The sequence below is a fragment of the Emys orbicularis genome, chromosome 12 (assembly GCF_028017835.1).
Source record: "Emys orbicularis isolate rEmyOrb1 chromosome 12, rEmyOrb1.hap1, whole genome shotgun sequence".
Taxonomy (NCBI): Eukaryota; Metazoa; Chordata; order Testudines; family Emydidae; genus Emys; species Emys orbicularis.
In genome coordinates this window covers 35,177,857-35,197,057 of record NC_088694.1, presented here as the reverse complement: position 1 = coordinate 35,197,057, position 19,201 = coordinate 35,177,857, and the positions used below count along the sequence as shown (strand labels likewise).

At 44.6% G+C, this 19,201-nt stretch overlaps 2 protein-coding genes across 2 annotated transcripts in view; one reads left to right on the top strand and one right to left on the bottom strand.

Annotated features, from left to right (window-relative positions):
* The window catches only part of LOC135886051 (cytosolic phospholipase A2 gamma-like), a 979,292-nt gene that overhangs the window by 228,395 nt on the left and 731,696 nt on the right, over window positions 1-19,201 (top strand).
* On the bottom strand, window positions 2,370-17,380 carry LOC135886883 (cytosolic phospholipase A2 gamma-like). The gene is given in 8 exon segments (XM_065414665.1): window positions 2,370-2,536; window positions 7,784-7,921; window positions 7,924-7,951; window positions 9,003-9,157; window positions 12,219-12,314; window positions 16,330-16,455; window positions 16,829-16,948; window positions 17,353-17,380. Coding segments are annotated over 8 exon segments (858 nt in total).

The following is a 19,201-nucleotide window of genomic DNA, read 5'->3' as shown; positions in this document are numbered from 1 at the left end:
TTGGCATGTCCCATGGGCTAGCTTGGTCACCTCCCAGCATGGGTTGGCTTTTATGGATCCCATATCCCTCCTCATTCATTGCATAGAGGCCTGGGCACCTCACTCAGGCTTTGTGGATCCCAGTGATTTTCTAGGCACCTAAGAGTTAGGCGTGGTGACGCTCAGCGCCTAAGGGCTGGTCTACACTGAAAACTTACATTGGCAGTGCTACGACTCTCTGGTGTAGCCATGCCCAGCTAACCCCTGGTGCAGACAGCTATAGGTCGACAGAAGAATTCATCCAGAGACCTAGCTACTGCCTCGGGGGGAGGGTGTAAATTACCTACAGAACCCCTCCCGTCACTGAAGTGAGTGTCCACATTGAAGTCCTACAGCTATGCCACCGAAGCACTGTAAGTGCTGACATATCCTACGTCCCTTTGTGAATTTAGTCCTTTGTGCTCTCACTTACGGTGGAACAATCAGCCGGTGGTGGAACACAGCCGGGCTATTTCTAGCACTGAGGCACATGAGGTGAAAAATGATGGGACATTATCGTTTATTTATGTAATATTCATCACACAGAAGGAAAGAGCGTTGTAAAATGTTATTGTCACACACAGCACAAGAAAAAATATTTGTAAATTGAGAAGCAATAAAAAAATCACCATTATAAATAACAGGCCACATTCTAGCCTCTGTGTAAATGTGGAGTAACATCATCAGCTTCAGTAAAGTTACTCCACTTTTACCAGGGGTGTAAATGAGATTGTATCATGGATCACAGCCCGGCACAAAATTCCTTTCTTACTTCCATTCCTTTTTTAAACTATGAGAACTGACAGAGAAATCTTGCAGACACATTTGCGTGCCAGGCAGCTGTAATATTATCATTCTGCACAGTGTAAATTTCTGTGTGATACTGGTGTAGGGTGACCAGATAGCAAGTGTGAAAAATTTAAACAATTTTTTGGGTGGGGGTGGGGGTATAGTTGTGTATATAAGACAAAGCCCCTAATATCGGAATGGTCCCAATAACATCGGGATGTCTGGTCAACCTAGAGTGGTGCCATGTGAGCACTGACAAACCAACATGTATATATGTTTCTTAAATATTCTATCTATCTATCTATCTATCTATCTATCTATCTATCTATCTATCTATCTATCTATCTATCTATCATAACCTATTGTATATGAAGCTATCTATCATCACAAACTATTGTATATGAATCTATCTAGCTACGTCATCATTATCTACTGTATATCTACTATTGTGTCTAATAATCATCTCTATCTATCTAGGAACATTTTACTAAATTCATCATCCTATAGCCAGGGCTACATTCAGAAAAGGACTTGGCTCCTAGCTGCCATATTACACACCAGAAGTCCAGCATCAGGCCCCACTAGGAGTCACCAAACCCCCACTTAACTGTTGCTGAATCCTGTAGAAGCCTTATCTCAGTCTACACCCACCTTTTGGCAGTAAGAGTTCCCTAGTTGCCTCTCAGCATGCACACGGCTGCCCAGCTCTAGGCATACAGATGCCTAAGCCTCACAGCAATGCACAAATTGGGGAAAGACAGGCGTTCCTCTGCATAGCTCGCCTCTGGGGCCCACCACTGCGGGCTGTAAGCCGGGGGACTAGAGCCTGGGTCTGTGAACTCAGAGGGGACTGCTGCAGCCATCAGGCTTCTCACCCTTGCTCTCTTTCTCTTTCTGGCCAAATTTCCCTTTAATTCTTTAATCAGCAGTGGAAAAGCTTCAACGGGGGGATTGAAGCTGCCACCCCTGCACCATGACACTATCCCACTGCCCAGGGCCCTTGCCTCAGAGGTAGCAGATGCCTTTTCAAATCCCTTCTCCCCCTGAGGCAGCGAGGGGACTTGACCTGGGGTCTCCTCTGACTACGGGGCTAACAGTTCTGAGGGAAGCCATCTTCCTCCTTCTCGTACCATGGCTCAGGCCCCACAGGTGATGTAGGGAGAGGAAAACCTGTCTTTCCCAGGTCGGGAATCACTCTGGGGCTTAGGCACCTGGACACCAAGATGGTGGCTTCAGTGCACATGCCCCGAGGCTGAAACATAGACACCCAGGAAAATTTTACTGAAACAACTTTGGTGCTGAGGGAATTTAGGCATTACAGGGTTCCACGTCAGCTGAGCAAGAGTTTTGTGAATCCCAGGGATGTCTAAATCTGGGACTCAGGCACCTACAGGGGAAGTTAGGTGCTTAAATCCCTTTGTGAATCTATCAGAGGGAAACTAACCCCTCCCTGCTGCACTTAGGTTCTAAATTGCTCACAGTGAACAGCCTTGCTGGAAATGTGTGAGTCAGAGCCAGGCAACGTTTTCTGCCCTTCATGAGTATGAGACAGAGATGTGGTTTTAAAACTCCTTGGTGGAGGAGGACACAATCTGCTGGATCTCCTCCCGAATCCTCTCCGTGTTGTTGGATACATTCAACTTCGCTCTACTGAGGAGTTCTTTGATATCTTCCTTTAGGTAGGATGAATGAAAGGTGGAAAACCTGTCTCTGAAGGACTCTATTTCACCTAGAAATAAAAGGGTTGGGTAAGTGCCAAAGAGAGGAAAACAATGGTACTGCTTTTACACTTTTACTGCTCCCAGAAGCATAAAATCCAGGTACCTAAAGAGGCAGGGGAACAACATGGCCAACTCCTGAGGTTTTCATAGAATCACTGAAATGTGGGGCTCAAAGGGACCTCAACACATCACTAAGTCCAACTTCCTGTGCTGAGGCAGGATCCAGTGAACCTGGACCAACCACGACATGTGTTTGTCCAAGCTGTTCCTAAAATCTTCAGATGAGGATTCCACTATGTACCTTGGAAACCTATTCCAGAGTGTAACTACCCTGAGAGTTAGAAAGTTTTTCCCAGTTTTTCCCCCCACAAAAAATAACATGTGACCAGATGACAAAGTGCCAACATAGACAATAAAGGGGAAGGGATGCAGATCTGGATAAGTAAAGAACACATCACAGATTTTCTGAACAATTTGAATGAATTCAAATCAGCAGGGCCTGATGCTATTCACCTGACGTTACTGAAGGAATTAGCTGAAGAAATCTCAGAGCCACTGGCAATAATACTTATGAACTCATGGATGACAGGAGAGGTCCTGGAAGGCTGGAGATGAGCTCATCTTTAAAAAGGGGGGAAAGAAGGAGCCAGGGAACTTGGGAAGCTACTAGAACAATGTCTAAAAACATTAAATTTGCAAATACCTGGAGGACGAAGAGGTGATCACTAGCAGCCAGCATGGATTTACCTAGAACAAATCATGCCAAACCAGCTTGATTTCCTTCTTTGAGAGGGTAACTGATTTGGTGGATAGGGGGAATGCAGTGGACATAATATAGCAGGACTTCAGCAAGAGTTTTGACACAGTCTCATATGACATTCTCATAAGTAAGCTGGCAAAATGCGGACTTGGTAGAACTACCATTAAGTGGATACATAATTGGTTAAACAACCTCAAACAAAGAGTGACTATTAATGGAATGATGTCAGATTGGAGGGAGGTCTCAAGTGGGGTTCCACGGGGATCTGTTCTGTGTTCAACATCTTTATTAATGACCTGGATGTAGAAATAGAGAATATACTGATCAATTTGGCAGATGACACAAAGCTAGAGTGGTTGCCAACACTTTGGAGGATAGAGCTAAAATTCAAAGGGATCTTCATAAATTGGAGCACTGGGCTATAGACAACAAAATGAAATTCAACAAAGACAAATGTAAAGTTCTGCACTTAGGGAAGAAAAACCAAATGCACAAATACGGAATGGGGGGTAACTGGCTTGGCAGCAGCACTGCTGAGAAGGACATGGGAGTTGTGGTGGATCACGACCCCAATATGAGTCAGCAATGAGATGCTGTTGCAAAGAAAGCAAATGCAATTTTAGGCTGCATTAACAAAGGCATAGTATGCAAGTCACGGGAGGTGATAGTACCACTGTACTCAGCACTGGTTAGACCTGAGCTGGAGTACTGTGGCTAATTTTGGTCACTAATGTATAGAAAGGATATACAGAAGCTGGAAAGCCTCCAGAGGTGAGTGATAAAGATGATCAAAGGGATGGAATGCAAACCCTATGAGCAAAGGCTGAAGGAACTGGGTATGTTTAGTGTGGAAAAGAGAAGAGAAGATTAAGTGGGGCATGATGGCTGTCTTCAAATACTTAAAAGGCTGACATAAAAAAGACGGAGAAAAGTTTTTCTCTCGTGCCACAGAGGGCAGGACAAGAGGCAATGGGTTCAAACTACAGAGGAGCAGATTTAGATTAAATCTCTGGGGGAAATATCCTAACTGTAAGAACAGTAGGACAATGGAACAAACTGCTTAGGGAGGTCGTGGAATCTCCTTCACTGGAGGTTTTCAAAAGGAGGCTGGGTAGCCATCTGTCTGGCATGGTTTAGACAGAATAAATCCTGCATCTTGGCTGGGGGTTAGACTAGATGACCCTTGCGGTCCCTTCTAATCTTATTGTTCTATGATTCTAATAGTGAACCTAAATCTCCCATGCTCCAAATTAAGCCCATGACTTCTTGTCCTATCTTCAATGGACATCGAGAATAGTTGATCCCATCCTCTTTATAAAGCCCTTAACATATTTGAAGACTGTTATCAGGATTAGGTGAGGATCACAGCTGTTATTTATATTTTCAAAAGTAAGTTTCCAGTCCTTAGGTTTCAGAGTAAATCCGGAAAATGTGACACTGATGCACTTTAAAGGCTTAGAAACCAGCAAACAAATACAAATAACCAAATGCTTATTGTTTTGTTAACAATGTCATGATTTTAAGCCCATCTCATGCTTTTAAGGGAGCTTATCTATCTAGCTAGCTAGCTAGCGAGATAGGCTATCCCCATACATCCTATCTATCTATCTATCTATCTGTCTATCTATCTATCTATCTATCTATCTATCTATCTATCTATCTATCTATCTATCTATCTATCGGTATACACCAGTGTGACGGACTGTGTAGCCCACACAGGCCCTGAAAGGGTTAATGTGGGCCAATTATGTTACCTGGCTATACCTGGAGGGAGAACCAGACTTAACTGAAGGTGAGTCACAGCTGGGGAGGAGCTGGGTGGGCTCCATGAAGGTAGGAGTTTCAGAGAAGAAGGGGGCTGCAAAGAGGACCTCTCTCTTGGTTAGGGAGTGGAGACATGTAGAAGAGAGTTGGCCCTGGGGATGGTCTTCTGAATATGGAAATCTGGCAAGAGGAAGTGAGAGAAAGCATCCATTGGAACAGAGCAGGCTCCAGTACTAAGCCCTGATCAAAGGGCAGGATTTGGAGAACCAGGGAAAGAGCCATGGGATTTGCCCAGAAGAGGAACAAACCAGCGGGGACAGATGAGAGGCCAAGCCTGAGGAGAGTAGAAATTGGCTTGAGTTTATCCTTTTATCTTGGGATTTTTGTTAGGGGGTTCCAGGGGAGAGCCCTGGCCCTGAGAGAAGGCTGAACCTAGAGAGGTTGTGGAGGGAGAAGGCCTGTGAAAGGAGCGGACCTGGACTGTTGTTTATAGGGCCCCTGGATGGAACCCAGCGAGTGCAAGAGCCAGGGTTCCCCTACCAGCTACAGGAGAAAGTGGCATGAAGTCCTTGAGAAGGGGACAAGGACAACTGGAAGCCATGGGGCAAGGTTGTGCAATCTCCCTAGGACCTAGAGTTGGTGCCAGAGACCTCATATAAGGACACTGGACTTTTATTTGTGGGACCCTGGTACACCGGAAGGGATGGATTTACATTATGACTCGGCCTGAGGGCTGAGTCCTGGGAAAAGGTCCACCAGAGTGGCCATCAGCTGGGGGCTCCAGATAGGGAGAGTGACGTTATGCCCACACCTGGCCACAAGGAGATACTCAACTGATGAGTTCCCCCTCAGCCCCGCCTCAGTTTATCTCTTTTATTTCCCTTCCCTTTGCAAACTAGGAAAAACACAGGTTTTCCATCCGCCTTTCTTTGCTGGGCAGCTGGAAGATTGATGGGAGTTAGGTGCCCAAATCCTTTTGAGGATCTGCATTTGCATTTACAGTGCAGCAGGTCAAAGCTGAATCTGCCCAATGAGTCCAAGTGAGTCTATATCTCAAGTAACTCACATGTCGACAAGCCAGGAGGAAGTGTAAGTGACACCAGTTAGGTCCCCTTTCCACTCCCCGCTGAAGGTGGCCTGCTCTGCCAGATCTCCTCTCAGTTACACAGGGCGGAAATCCAGAGAAATCCATTTGATTTGGGTAAAATATACATAAAAAAAACAATTTAAAACACTGATCAATAAGGATTTGCACTTTTGGCTTGATTACCATGAACCAAAGGAACTAGTTTATGACCACAGAGTAACTCTCAATGAATTGAAAAGCAGCACATTTAAAACAGGTAATGGAGGATTATTTTGCAGCGCACGTGAGTGACCTGTGTAGCTCATTGTCGCAGGGACTGCCATGGGCTGGTCACAGTAGGATTGTAGGAAGGGTTGGATATTATGCAAACAGCCATGCTTATATCAGACTGGATTAAAAGACAATGCAAAAGACATAAACCTGCCTGCATCAGCCCATACGAAAACTACTTTCCTGGGAAAGGTTTATTCGTAATTGTTTTTTACGGGGTTTTCTGCCCCTCCTTGTAAATCATGTGGTGATGACCACTGTCAGAGACAGCACAGAGGGCTAGATGGACCCAGGTCTGGTAGACAGTTGCAGTACTTGAGCTCCTCTGCTCATTTTCACCAGTGTCAGTAAGGAGTAGCTCCATTTCAATCAGTGAGCTCCAATTCAGACACATGGAGCGAGATTCACAGCGGAACTCAGGTGCTGGGTTACTGAGAGTCACAGCGCCTAATTTTAGACCCCTAGAAAATCACTGGGATTCACACAGGCTGAGTTAGGCGTCCAGGCTCCCTGTGCAATGAATGAAGAGAGACAGGCTCCTGGGAAAGTGATCCACAAACGCCAGCACGCTAGGCTGGGAACCACCTAATCTAGCCCATGGGAGAGGCCCGGGGGGGGGGGGGGGTGCTAAGCACTGAGGGAGTTCAGCACCCAAGTCCAGGCTGGAGGGAGGCGCCTGTCTCTGCTTGGGGTTCTCAGCTGTGATGACAGACACTCTATAGACTGGTGGTTACAGCACTTACACGGGCTGTGGGGGGGGGGCAGCATCCAGTCCCCTTGCTCCGCTGACTCTCCAATTATTTATCCAAAGTGGAACAGCTACAACAGGAGATACTGAGGGAGTCCCGCATCAGAACATCCCCTTGCCCAGTGGTTTTGGCATTCTCTCAGGCGAATGCCATCTCTCTTCATATCCCTTCTCCCCCTCAGGTAGAGGGGAAACTTGACCTGCCCCCCCCATCCCAGGTGAGTGCCATAACCTCTGGGCTAAAAGTTATGAGGGAGGGCCTCCCTCCCTGCATTTGTCTGAGTGCACGTGCAGGGCCTGATCCTGCAGGCCACGCCTGAGCACATCTGCCACAGCCAAGTGAGGCAGAGAAATGCCTCTCTTCGTGTATCTGGAAGCCTGGGATGGGGCAGCAGTGGACATGCCCAGAGACAGAAACACAGGCACTAAGATAACTTTTCTGCAAATCTTAGGCCCTGAGCAAGTGTAGGTTCCTACAGGGTCTGGTGGCAGCTGAGCTGGGGGTTTGTGATTCTCAGTGAGGCCTGATTCTAACATTTAGGTGGCTAAACCGGCAATGAGTCATCAAAGTCCCTTTGCGAATCTAGCCCATAGAGTTTTAGAAGAGTGGTGTACAATTAAGTTACCTGGACAATTTATGATGTTGAAGAGCAGGAAGTGCATGACAGTGGGGACGTCCTTTCCTTTGAAGATGTAGCAGTCAGTGGGGTTATCTATGTCTTTAATCTCTTCTGGATCTATCTTGGGAAATGGAATGTTATTTTCTCACAATACTTTGTAGTTTTCTTGATGGTCTGGGAAGGAGGGAAAAGTGATTTAAAAATAAATAAATAAAAAATGACCATCTCCACTAATAAAACGTGATGCCACTAATATGGCCAGGCTAGAGAGTTAAAAATACCACTCACCTACAGTATACAAATATTCTAAGGAGCCTCTAAGGAACTGACTAATGGAGGGCTTCCAGTGGAACCGGACATGACGCTGTTGCCATATCTGTGTAGCCAGAATATTTGTATAACAATTCATATACTGTGGATGAGGTTTTCAAAAGCTCCTAAGGGATGTTGGTGTCCAGTTCCTATGAAAATCAATCCCTTAGGTGGCTTTGAAAACATCAGCCCAAGGTAATAAACTGAAATTGAAACCCACAGCTTCAGGTCTAAAAGCACAAGATTGATTTTTGTTTTGTTTTGTTTTTTACAAATTCACCTACAGGAAAACTCGTGTTCAATGTAAACAAAGTAGCAAAGTGTTATAGTAGCTGTGGCCACTAGAGGGAGACAATATCACCTATGGTGCACTGGTGATATGTGAGGCTGAGGTTAGCGAAATTGCAGAGTTCTAACTGACTTATTGGAACTCAGTTCACATTTCTACTGGCCCCGTCTCCTCCTGCTAGAGCGCTCTTGGCTCTTTGGTGCTAACAGAAATAAAAATGGTCAAACCTAATGACTGTCATTTAGCACATCAGATAAGACTGTGATACACACAGGGGCACATCTGTGGAGTAAGCAGTTGCCATTTTTACACAGAGTAAAACTGAACTTCAAGGAATTTCCTCTTCTTCCATGACATCCACAGGGAAAGAGAGGTCACGACTGGTCACATGCCCACACCCCAAACCCAAGCGACCTTGCAGGGAATAAGGTAAATATTCCCAGTGGATCCTATATGTCCACACATCTCAAATTTTGATCCCGACAGCACCTTCAGGGAACCCAAATTACTGCTGCTAACAACAGTGTAACCTCACTGGGTCATGGGCCAAGTCCTGGGTATTTGTGCCAGTGCTTGATCCTGATTGGGGCATTGGGACACATCACAATAAATAACAGTGGTTACCTCAAAAGGATCCCCAGAGCTGAAGTCAAAGGAGAGGATCAGTTTCACTTTCCTCTCTGGGTGCAGAACAAGGGGATAGGCGGAATTTATGCCAATGCTGGCATCAATCAAGTAGATTAATACTTCGTTGGTCAAGCTAGTGGATTGGGCGTCACCTGCGAAAGTGCATCCAAGTATTGTTTTAGGCTGTGATTTTTCCAACTGGTCACAATGAGTGAGGTGCCCAAATCCCCCTGAATTCCATGTGCATTTTCAAAGGTGGCTAAACTGGCAGTTAAACTCCTAGTGGGATTTCCTAAGGCACCTGAGCAGGTTAGGCACTGTCAGGAAAAGGGACACGCAGCCAGCCTGCTTACGTGCTGGCATAACCCCCTGGCAATCTAACGAGCACAGTTGTGCCCCCGCTGAGCCGCCTGATTAGCCCAACCACCCGACTGGCTGTGGGGATCTGCAGACTTGCTCTTATGACCAGTGGCAGGGCACATTCACCCATGGCTGGGAAAGCTCCTGCTCCTGCCCTGTGCCCAGCCTTGCACCCACCTTGCCTTGCTCCAGGTAACCGGCTCTGATTCTTGGCCTCTGACTCTGGCTCTGACCCTCAGCTCCGATTCCAGCTACTTGTGTCTGCTGTAACCACTCAGCATGACTCCTGCTCTAGCCATTAGGCATGACGGCCCCCATCCTGGTCACTGACAGGTACCTAATTCCATTTGGAACTAGTGGGAGTTAGGAGCCTACCTTGCTTAGTGCTTGTTTAATTACCAAGAGGGGCCGGACTTGCAAGGATGGGTTGGTGCCTAAAGATACAGAGAGAGGCCCAGTGGGATGTTCAAAAGTGCCCAGGGACCAGATTGTTAAAGGTATTTAGGCACTGCTGTGCTCATCACCTAACTGATTTAGGAGCCAAAATCTCAATATTCAAGAGGGATTTAGGTACTTAGTAGCCAAAATCCCATTCACAGTCCATAGTCCTAATTCAGTCAGGTGTTGCAACACTGACCACAGTAATGTCTAAATACCTTCAAAAATCTGGTCTTAGGTGTCTAAATCCCTTTAACACCAGATGTCTATCGGTATCTTTAGCAACCAAAATCTTGCCCTTAGGCTCCTTGAAAATCCTGAGCTCTAATTTTGAGAAATTAGCCTCAGTGGCACATGAGCATCATCCACAAACACATATCTGAGCCAGCGTTTGGTAAATCTCCATTTTAGGAGAATCCCGGCTGCCTTATTAAGAAGTTCTGACTCAGGGTAATATCAGAATCATACTAAAACCCAGGCACATTTTAGGTTTGCTTTGACACTAGCTCACTATGGAGTGGGGTAAATACAGCAACAACCTGTTGACTGTTATCTGTTCAAATAAAAGCCCCACATTCCCTTCTGTTGCATTTGAAGTCCCTTTTATTTACTTCCCATGAACACCCAGAAAGGCAATTGGAGCTGGTCAAAAAATTCCCCTCCCCCTGCCAAAAAAGAGTTGAAATTTCCAAGTTGTTTCATTCCACAGGGATGGAAGCATTATCTGTTTTTCGTGAACAACAATGACAGAGATTTCAATCTAATAATTTCCCAGAAAATTTCGACAGTTTTTTTCTGTGAAAAACTTGATTTTAGAAAATGGCCATTTTCCACTCACAATAAAAATATAATTTGAGTAACGTTGACCAGCTCTAGAGAATGCCTCTAGCCTTAAAGAGAATTTTGGACTCCTAGCAATTTCCTTCTAAAAAAACCTTGTAAAATACATTTCCACACTAGCTCTCAAATAGTGGTGAATGGATAATACAAAACAAAAACTATTCACAAAAGTGTGTTGGAACAAAAAGCCGAAATTGCCTTTTTACTGCCACTTTTATTCTCTCATGCACACGAATGTTCATACGTCTGTGATAATTGTCATAGACCTAAACACCCTTCCTCTGTGACCTTGAGAAAGTCATTTCTTGTTTTTGCAGCTCAGTTCTCCATCTGTTCAATGGGAATAATAACAGTTCTCTGTCTTGCAGGGAATTCACAGATGTCACTGGGCACTCAGGTAACATGGCAATGAGGTCTAGCGTTGCCAGGTGTCCTGTTTTCGACTGGAATGCCTGGTCAAAAAGGGACCCTGGCAGCGCCGGTCAGCACTGCTGACAGGGCCGTTAAAAGTCTGGTCAGCGCAGCAGGGTAAGGCAGGCTCCCTGCCTGCAATGGCTCTGCGTGGCTCCTGGAAGCAGCGGCATGTCCCCACTCTGGCTCCTACGTGCTGCTTCCGCCTCAAGCACTGGCTCTGCAGCTTCCATTGCCCAGGAACCGTGTCCAATGTGAGCTGCGGGGGAGGCATCTGTGGTCAAGGCATCGCGCAGAGCCGCCTGGTCGTACCTCCGTGTAGGAGCCGGAGGGTGGACATGCTCCTGCTTTCGGGAGCTGCTTGAGGTAAGTGCCGCCCGGTGCCTGCATGCTGACCCCCTCCCACACTCCTACCCCCAGCCCCAGACCTGATCCCCCTCCCACCCTCTGAACCCCTCAGTTCCAGCTGGAGCCCTCACCCCCTCCCACACCCCAATCCTCTGAGCCAGCCTGATGAAAATGAGCGAGTGAGTGAGGGTGGAGAGAGCAAGTGACAGTGGGAGGGCAGATGGAGTGAGTTGGCGTGGGGCATTGGAGAAGTGGCGGGGCAGGGCCAGGGCCTTGGAGGAGGTGTGGGACGCGGTGTTCAATTTTGTGCAGGTAGAAAGTTGGCAAGCTTACAATGGGGGGGGGCGATAAGTAGATTACTAGATACAAAATGTGTGATAATTTTCATGACACTATCTTCAAAACTATTTATGGGCTATAGTATAGTCATCCCCTCCCCACCCCTCAGCCTCTGCTGCCCCTAGTGCTCATTCTACAGTATAGCCGCCCCTTCCCCATCCCCACCCTCTGCTGCCCCTAGTGCCCATGACACAGTATAGCTGCCCTTTTCTCATCCTTTGAAGGTCATTGGTCTGACCCACTATGGCCGTTCTCATGTTCTCACCCTCTGCTGCCCCCTATACCCTATAGCTGCCCCTTTGCTATCTCACATGCTCTGCTGCCTCCTTTTCCCCATTATACAACACAGCTGCCCTTTTCTCATTCCTTTATGTTTAATCTAATCACTGTCAAAACAGAAACTTAAAAAACAGGGAAATTCACTCCAGGGATGTCTAAACAGATGTGGAAAGTGAAATTCAAAAGCATTTTGCTTACGACATTTGTACAGAAAGTTGTTGGTGCTCCCCCACGTCCAGTAGTAAATACAGCTCATGGTTTGCCATAACAATTTACATGCACTCGATACAATTCCTATTGGGCAAGAAAAATCAGGCTAAAAATCAGAGCAGAAAATAAGTAAAAACAAATAACTAAAGGAAATCTATAGACACGTTCTTCCTTTTTCTCTCTTGGTTGCTAGTAGGTGTGAGTGGGGGTGGAGATACATGGACAGATACTCAGCCATTGTAACTTAGAGCATCTCCACTAAAGCCAGCAGAGCTGCTCCAATGTACATCTATGAAAAAGTTGGCCCTCAGCTTGGATAACACTGATGCAGTGTTGTCTGGTGGGAGAAGCAACTCCAAAAATATAGCAGAGATACTTCAAGCTTCTTTGACTGAAGGTGTGTGTATCTAGCTATTATGGCTCTATTTATCCCTTCCCACAATAGAAACAAACAGGGGCCACCCAATGAAATTAGTAGGCAGCAGGTTTAATACAAATAAAAGGAAGTATTTCTTCACACAATGCACAGTCAACCTGTGGAACTCCTTGCCAGAGGATGAGGTGAAGGCCAAGACAATAACAGAGTTAAAAAAATAGAACTAGAAAATTTCATGGAGGATAGGTCAAATGGCTGTTAGCTAAGATGTAATCCCATGCTTGGGGGCAACCCTAAACTTCTGACTGCCAGAAGCCAGGAGGGGAAGTCAAGGGTGAATCTCTCCAAAATTGCCCAGTTCTGTACACTCCCCCTGAAGGTCTGGTAGTGGTCACTGTCAGAGACAGGATACTGGGTTAGGTGGACCATGAATCTTATCCATTAGAGCAGTTCTTATGTTCTTATTTGGAATTTAAGGACCTACGGGAAGATTTTTGAAAGTATTTAGGCACCTAAAGATGCAGATAGGTGCCTAATGGGATTTTCAAAAGTGCATAGCCATGGTAGGTACCTAACTCCTATAGCATATAATGGAGGTTGGGCACTTAACCTGCTTAGTCATGTTTGAAAATGCCACTAGGTGCCTATCTGCATCCTTAGGTACCTAAATATCTTTGAAATTTGCCCAATGACCTGAGGAGGCAGACTGGCCTAATGGATAGAGTGCTGAAGTGGGACTCAAGAGCCCTGGATTCTGTACCCAGATAGGCACTTCACTGTCCTGTTCCCCTGCTTCTCCTGATGGACAACAGGGAGAATGAGATGTACCGCCTTTGTGTAAAGTGCTTGGAGCTCGTCTCATGAGAAGTGCTACATCAGAGCGAGGTATCATTATTATTAATAATAATATGAAGGCTTGGCAGAAGTTGGTGTTTATTTTTTCATAATCTCAATGGATAATATACATGTTTCTTTCTAAGCCTTTCTTTTTTTAAGACTTTTATTAGTTTAAATTTTCACAGCTGCCAAAAATTGTGTGGAGAGAGACAATTATTTTATGGCAGCAGATGTGGAGAGTCAGCAAGTTAAAGCTGTATAAACTGTTAAAATGCAAACTTTCAACAGAACGTTCAAAATATACAAAGTAAATATCCTCAAATCAACAACAAATCACGCCTGTTTTTGCTATTCATTTGCGACTCCACTTGTTGTACCAAGCCTAATTCAAAAGTTTAAATCACTGGATCTTGACTCAAATAAGTTCTCAAGTAGCATTTTTCTTACTCTGCCTAGCTGCAAATTTTGATTATTATTGGTGGAAATATTTTTTTATCAGTTTGTGTGTGTATTGTGAAATCAACGTTTACCGATAAATATCTAATCCTTCCAAGCCTATGAATAGTCTTGCTGCTACCTGGTCTTCTCATAGCAGCTATCTCCATCTCTTTTTCCAATTACACCAGGATAGGTGGTTACGATCCATTCCTTTGGATGTCCACATTGCCAATCTAGACCTTGCTATTGGGTCATTGGAATGCAATCTCCATGCAGTTTATATAGTGAATCCACTCAGAACTTGAAATTGATGCAGATGTAGCTGAGAAAGCACTGCTCTTTCACATACTGACAAAGTTGTGCTCATTGGAGGAACTTAAGGTGCAGCTTCTCGGTGTAAGAGAGGGAGATGTTTGGAAAGATTCATCTTTTTTTCTTTTTTTAGGCCAGAAAGGATTATGTCTAATCTGACTTACTACATAACACAGGACAGTGAATTTCACACAGTAACTCCTGAATCAGTCCCATAACTTCTGATTGCATTAGAGAAGATCTTTACAAAAGTGACCTCTAATCTATATTTAAAGACTCTACCTGATGGAGAATCCACCACATGACTAGGTACATTTTCTAGTGGTGAATTTCCCCTCTGTTAAAATTTCACACCATACCTCTAACCTGTTTTTGTCTAGCTTCAGCTGCCAGCCAATGGAGCTGGCTCTGCTGCTATCTGCTAGAGCAAAGAGCCATCTTCACTGAGAAATCTCCTCCCCAGGTGTTTATGGACTGTGATCAAGTCACTTCTTGTTTTCTCTTTTTTACACTAAATAGATTGAACTTCCTTAGGCTATGTCTACACTACAGTTTATGCTGGCATAATTTACGTCGCTCAGGAGTGTGAATAAACCACCCCCATGAGCAACATAAGTTACACCAACATAAGCGCTCGTGCGCACAGCGCTATGTCAGCGAGAGAGCTTCTCCCACCGACATAACTTCTGCTGTTTGCGAGGTGGTTTTATTATGCCGATGGGAGAGTTCTGTCAGCATAGAGCGTCTTCACCAGCCGCACTGCAGCAGTGCAGCTGTATCGGTGTAGACATGGCCTTAGTCTCTTTTTAAGGGGCTGATTTTTTTTCAGGCCGCAGGTAATTCTCGTAACTCTTTTCTGATCCCTTTTGAATTTGTCTGCGCCCTTTAGGAAGGTCTCTCTGGTTTTGTACCCAACTGTGCCCATAGCGAGACCTTCTGCAAAGCTCATTATTGCAAAGCTGTTAGCGGTGACATGCGGTATGAGTCACTATATGCTGTTTTATATTTGGAATGATTGTCAAGGGTGCCCGGACCCCTTTTTGTTCTTACAGAAACCAAAATAAATCAATGACAAATAAATAAATTTTTAAAATCAACTAAGAGAAGATGCCAAATTATTTACTTGCTTGACATTCCTCTTGAGCATAGACTGGCACTATATTCAAACACAGCTATTTTATAATATTTTATAATAAGAAAGGGATAGATAATAAGACAGAAAATATCATATTGCCTCTATATAAATTCATGGTACATCCACATCTTGAATACTGCGTGCAGATGTGGTCACCCCATCTCAATAAAGATATATTGGAATTGGAAAAGGTTCAGTAAAGGGCAACAAAGCTGATTAGGGGTATGGAACGGCTTCTGTATGAGGAGAGATTAATAAGACTGAGACTTTTCATCTTGGAAAAGAGGTGACTAAGGGGGGATATGATTGAGGTCTATAAAATCATGAGTGGTATAGAGAAAGTACATAAGGAAGTGTTATTTACTCCTTCTCATAATACAAGATCAAGGGGCCACCAAATGAAATTATTAGGTAGCAGGTTTAAAACAAACACAAGAAAGTATTTTTTCATGCAACGCACTGTCAACCTCTGGAACTCCTTGCCAGAGGGTGTTGTGAAGGCCAATGCTATAACGGGGTTTAAAAGGGGGCTAGATAGAGTCATGGAAGATAGGTCCATCAATGGCTATTAGCCAGGATAGGCAGGAATGGTGTCCCTAGCCTCTGTTTGCCAGAGGCTGGGATTGGGTGATGGGGCATGGATCACTTGATGATAACCTGTCTGTTCATTCCATTTGGGGCACCTGCCATTGGCCACTGTCAGAGGACAGGATACTGGGCTTGATGGACCTTTGGTCTGACCCAGTATGGCCATTCTTAAAATAAGAGCTATCAGAACTCTCTGGTTTTTCCTCTTAAAGTGAGGGGGGAAAGAGAAGAAAGAACTGAAACACTTGAAATGGTGAATTATGCAGAAAAATAGTTAAATGATTAATTTTCTTCCTTTTAGGACACATCTGGTTCTTTGATTCCCACCTCTGGAGCAATAATTTGGAAAGTCAAGGGGTTGGCTGCCTTTGAAAAGCCCCATCTAAGTGACAAAAGGTTTCTATATGACTTGCCTCCAAGTTCCATTTCAAAACTTGTGACGAGTTTAGCGCACTCTGCCTTTCTTTCTTTCCAGGTCATCGAACCCCAGGTCTTATGCACTTCACAGCACTTCTTGTAGGAATACTTACTCTTCTCACCTGCTTAAAATAATGGGTGAAATGAGGTTAGATTTGGGACAAGCTATTAGATATGTTCAGGGGCACAGGGATTTTCAAAGGGGGGTAAAGTCAGTTTCAGTGCCCAGCTCCCATGGAAAGGCAACGGGATTTGGGGTATTAACTCCCTTAGGCCCTTTTGAAAACCTCAGCCTGTGTGTACTGGAACAGACCTGGGCATTTGTGAAAATATTGTTATGTTGTCATGGAAACAAGCATGCAGCAATTCATTCACCTGATAATTGGGATTACCTAAGGTGCCTAAGGAAGTCAACTTTAGACCTATTTGAAAATCCCATTTTAAATGATTAGACACAGGGACAGGTGGTACATTTAGTCCAGCTGGTCCACTTGCCTTCCAGCATTTCCTTCAGCTTCCAAAAGACTCCCTCGCAGTCTTTCCCAGCTGAGGCATGACCGTGAAGCTCCAGGAGGAGGAGGGCACTCCGACAATGTGCACAAGTGCAATCAGTACCTGGGAGGAAAGAGAACATGATGTGGCCAGCAGGCAGCTGTTTATCCTGTGAGCCTCCAGGGGTGAAGAGAGGAAAGACTCATGTCCCCAGTGCCCAAAGTCTCTTGAGAGCAGAGATGCAACAGCCAGTGTAGGGTCAGACACCTGGCTGCTGAATCTGTTTGTACCTGGTGTCCTAGAATGTCAGGCCCTACGTCAGTGGGAGGAGGAGTGCAGTGGTTAGAACTCACCTCCCAATGACACCTGGCTTATGGTGTGAGCTACCTGTGGCTGACAGAGGCTGCACAATATATGTATTTATTTATTTTATGAAAAATCACCGTTCAACCAGATTGTCTAATTCCTACCTCCCTGACACCCATGTCACACACTCTCCAGACTGTCAAAAATGCAGGCATCCTCACCTGTCCACCTGATTAGTTCAGCGTCCATTCTGGCCCCTCCCCCTAGCTCTCCCTTGCATGAAGTTTAAATTTCTCTTCCTCGCCCATAACACCATCCTGGCCAACTCCTAGAAGAGGTTCAGGACCCCAATGTCAGAAATTCCATGTGGAGCTGGGTTGCAATGACAGACAGAGCCCATAAGAAGTTGCAGCTCAGACTACACTGCTAACCCAGCAGTAGCTGGATCTCCCTAGTGAACGGCTACTCCCCATTCATGTTCCAGTGCTCTCTGCTTTAGGGTATAGGCTCCTTGGGGCTGGTGCATGCTCAGGAGACACCCAAAGCCCATTAAGAATCAATGGACACCCGTTCTGGACATTTGGTGCATTTAAGGAAATGCCTTCCATTGGATACAGAAAGCTGTGTGAAGGATAGATGTTAATAGACTGAACTTTGGGATTTTGGGCTGGTGACGGGGTCTGGGAAGGAAGCCTGAACTTCATGACCTCACAGTGGACCTGGTTACAAATTTCCTAACAGCACATTCTGCATCAGAAATGGCCATTTAGTCAAAATTTAAACTTTCCATGGGAACATGTTGGTTTTGACAAACTTTGGAATGTGCCAATTTTGGTCAAAATTTGGAACATGTTGCTTTTGATGACATTTCTTTTTGGTGAAAAGAGAATTGAAACAAAGTGTTTTAATAGGTCAAAATGTACCTTATCAGAATGAAATGATTCAATTGCCCCCCCGCAAAATTTATTTTATTTTACATAATATAAAGTCATATTTTTAAAAAGTCTAAATCAGAACAAATCGTGCCCACTTTATAAAAAGGGAAAGTTTTGATTGATCTGAAAATATTTTTTCCAAATATTTTGAAATTCTTTGGTTTCATTCTGATTAATTTTCAAAATGTCAGAATTTTCCTTCTGTAGAAGGTTCAACCATCTGAACTTCACAGGGACACCTTTGAAATGCCTTTTGCTTGCAAACCTCCCACCGCTGGGAGATCAGAAACAAATATTGGGGGTCTTTTCCTGTCTCCCCTCTGATTCCCTGTCTGGCCTTGGGGTAGTCAGTTAGGACTAGATTTTTAAAGGTATTTAGGCACCTAGCAATGTTTTCAAAAGTATCTACTTTTCTAAAATCGTTGATTTCAATGGGAGTTAATCAGCTAGATACTTTTGAAAATCCAACTAGGTACTTAAATACCTTTAAAAATCTGGACCCTAGGCTGAGATTTACAATAGAGACTAGGGGAGTTAGGTACCCATATATGTCAATGGCATTTGGGCACCTAACTCCCTTGGTCTTCTTTGAAAATCACAGCCAAATGATGTAAGGTGAAGAATGTCAAAGTCACCAATGGGAATTGTTTACTTGGCCAGGTTTTTTAAGGTATTTATGTGCCTAAATGTGAAAATAGGTGGGTAGTGTGATTTACAAAAAACACCTAACTTAAATTAAAATTCATTGTTGTTTGCAGTGCTGTTATATCCATGCTGGCCCCAGAATATGAGAGAGACAAGGTGGGTGAGGTAGTATCTGAAGAAGAGCTCTGTGACGCTCAAAAGCTTGTCCCTGCCACCAACAGAAGTTGGGTTAATATTACCTCAGCTGTCTTGTCTCTTTCATTAAAATTCATAGCTACTCAGGCCAGAAGGGGCACAGGCCATAAGAGAACTTCTGGACTCATCTGGGATTTGCTCCCCATGTAGGTACTTATAGATACTTATAATGATATAACAAGATCCAATGGCTGGACGTAGAAGCAAGACAAATTCACACTGAAAATAAGGCATACATTTTTTAACACTGAGAGTAATTAACCATTGGAAAAAACTTACCAAGGATCGTGGTGGA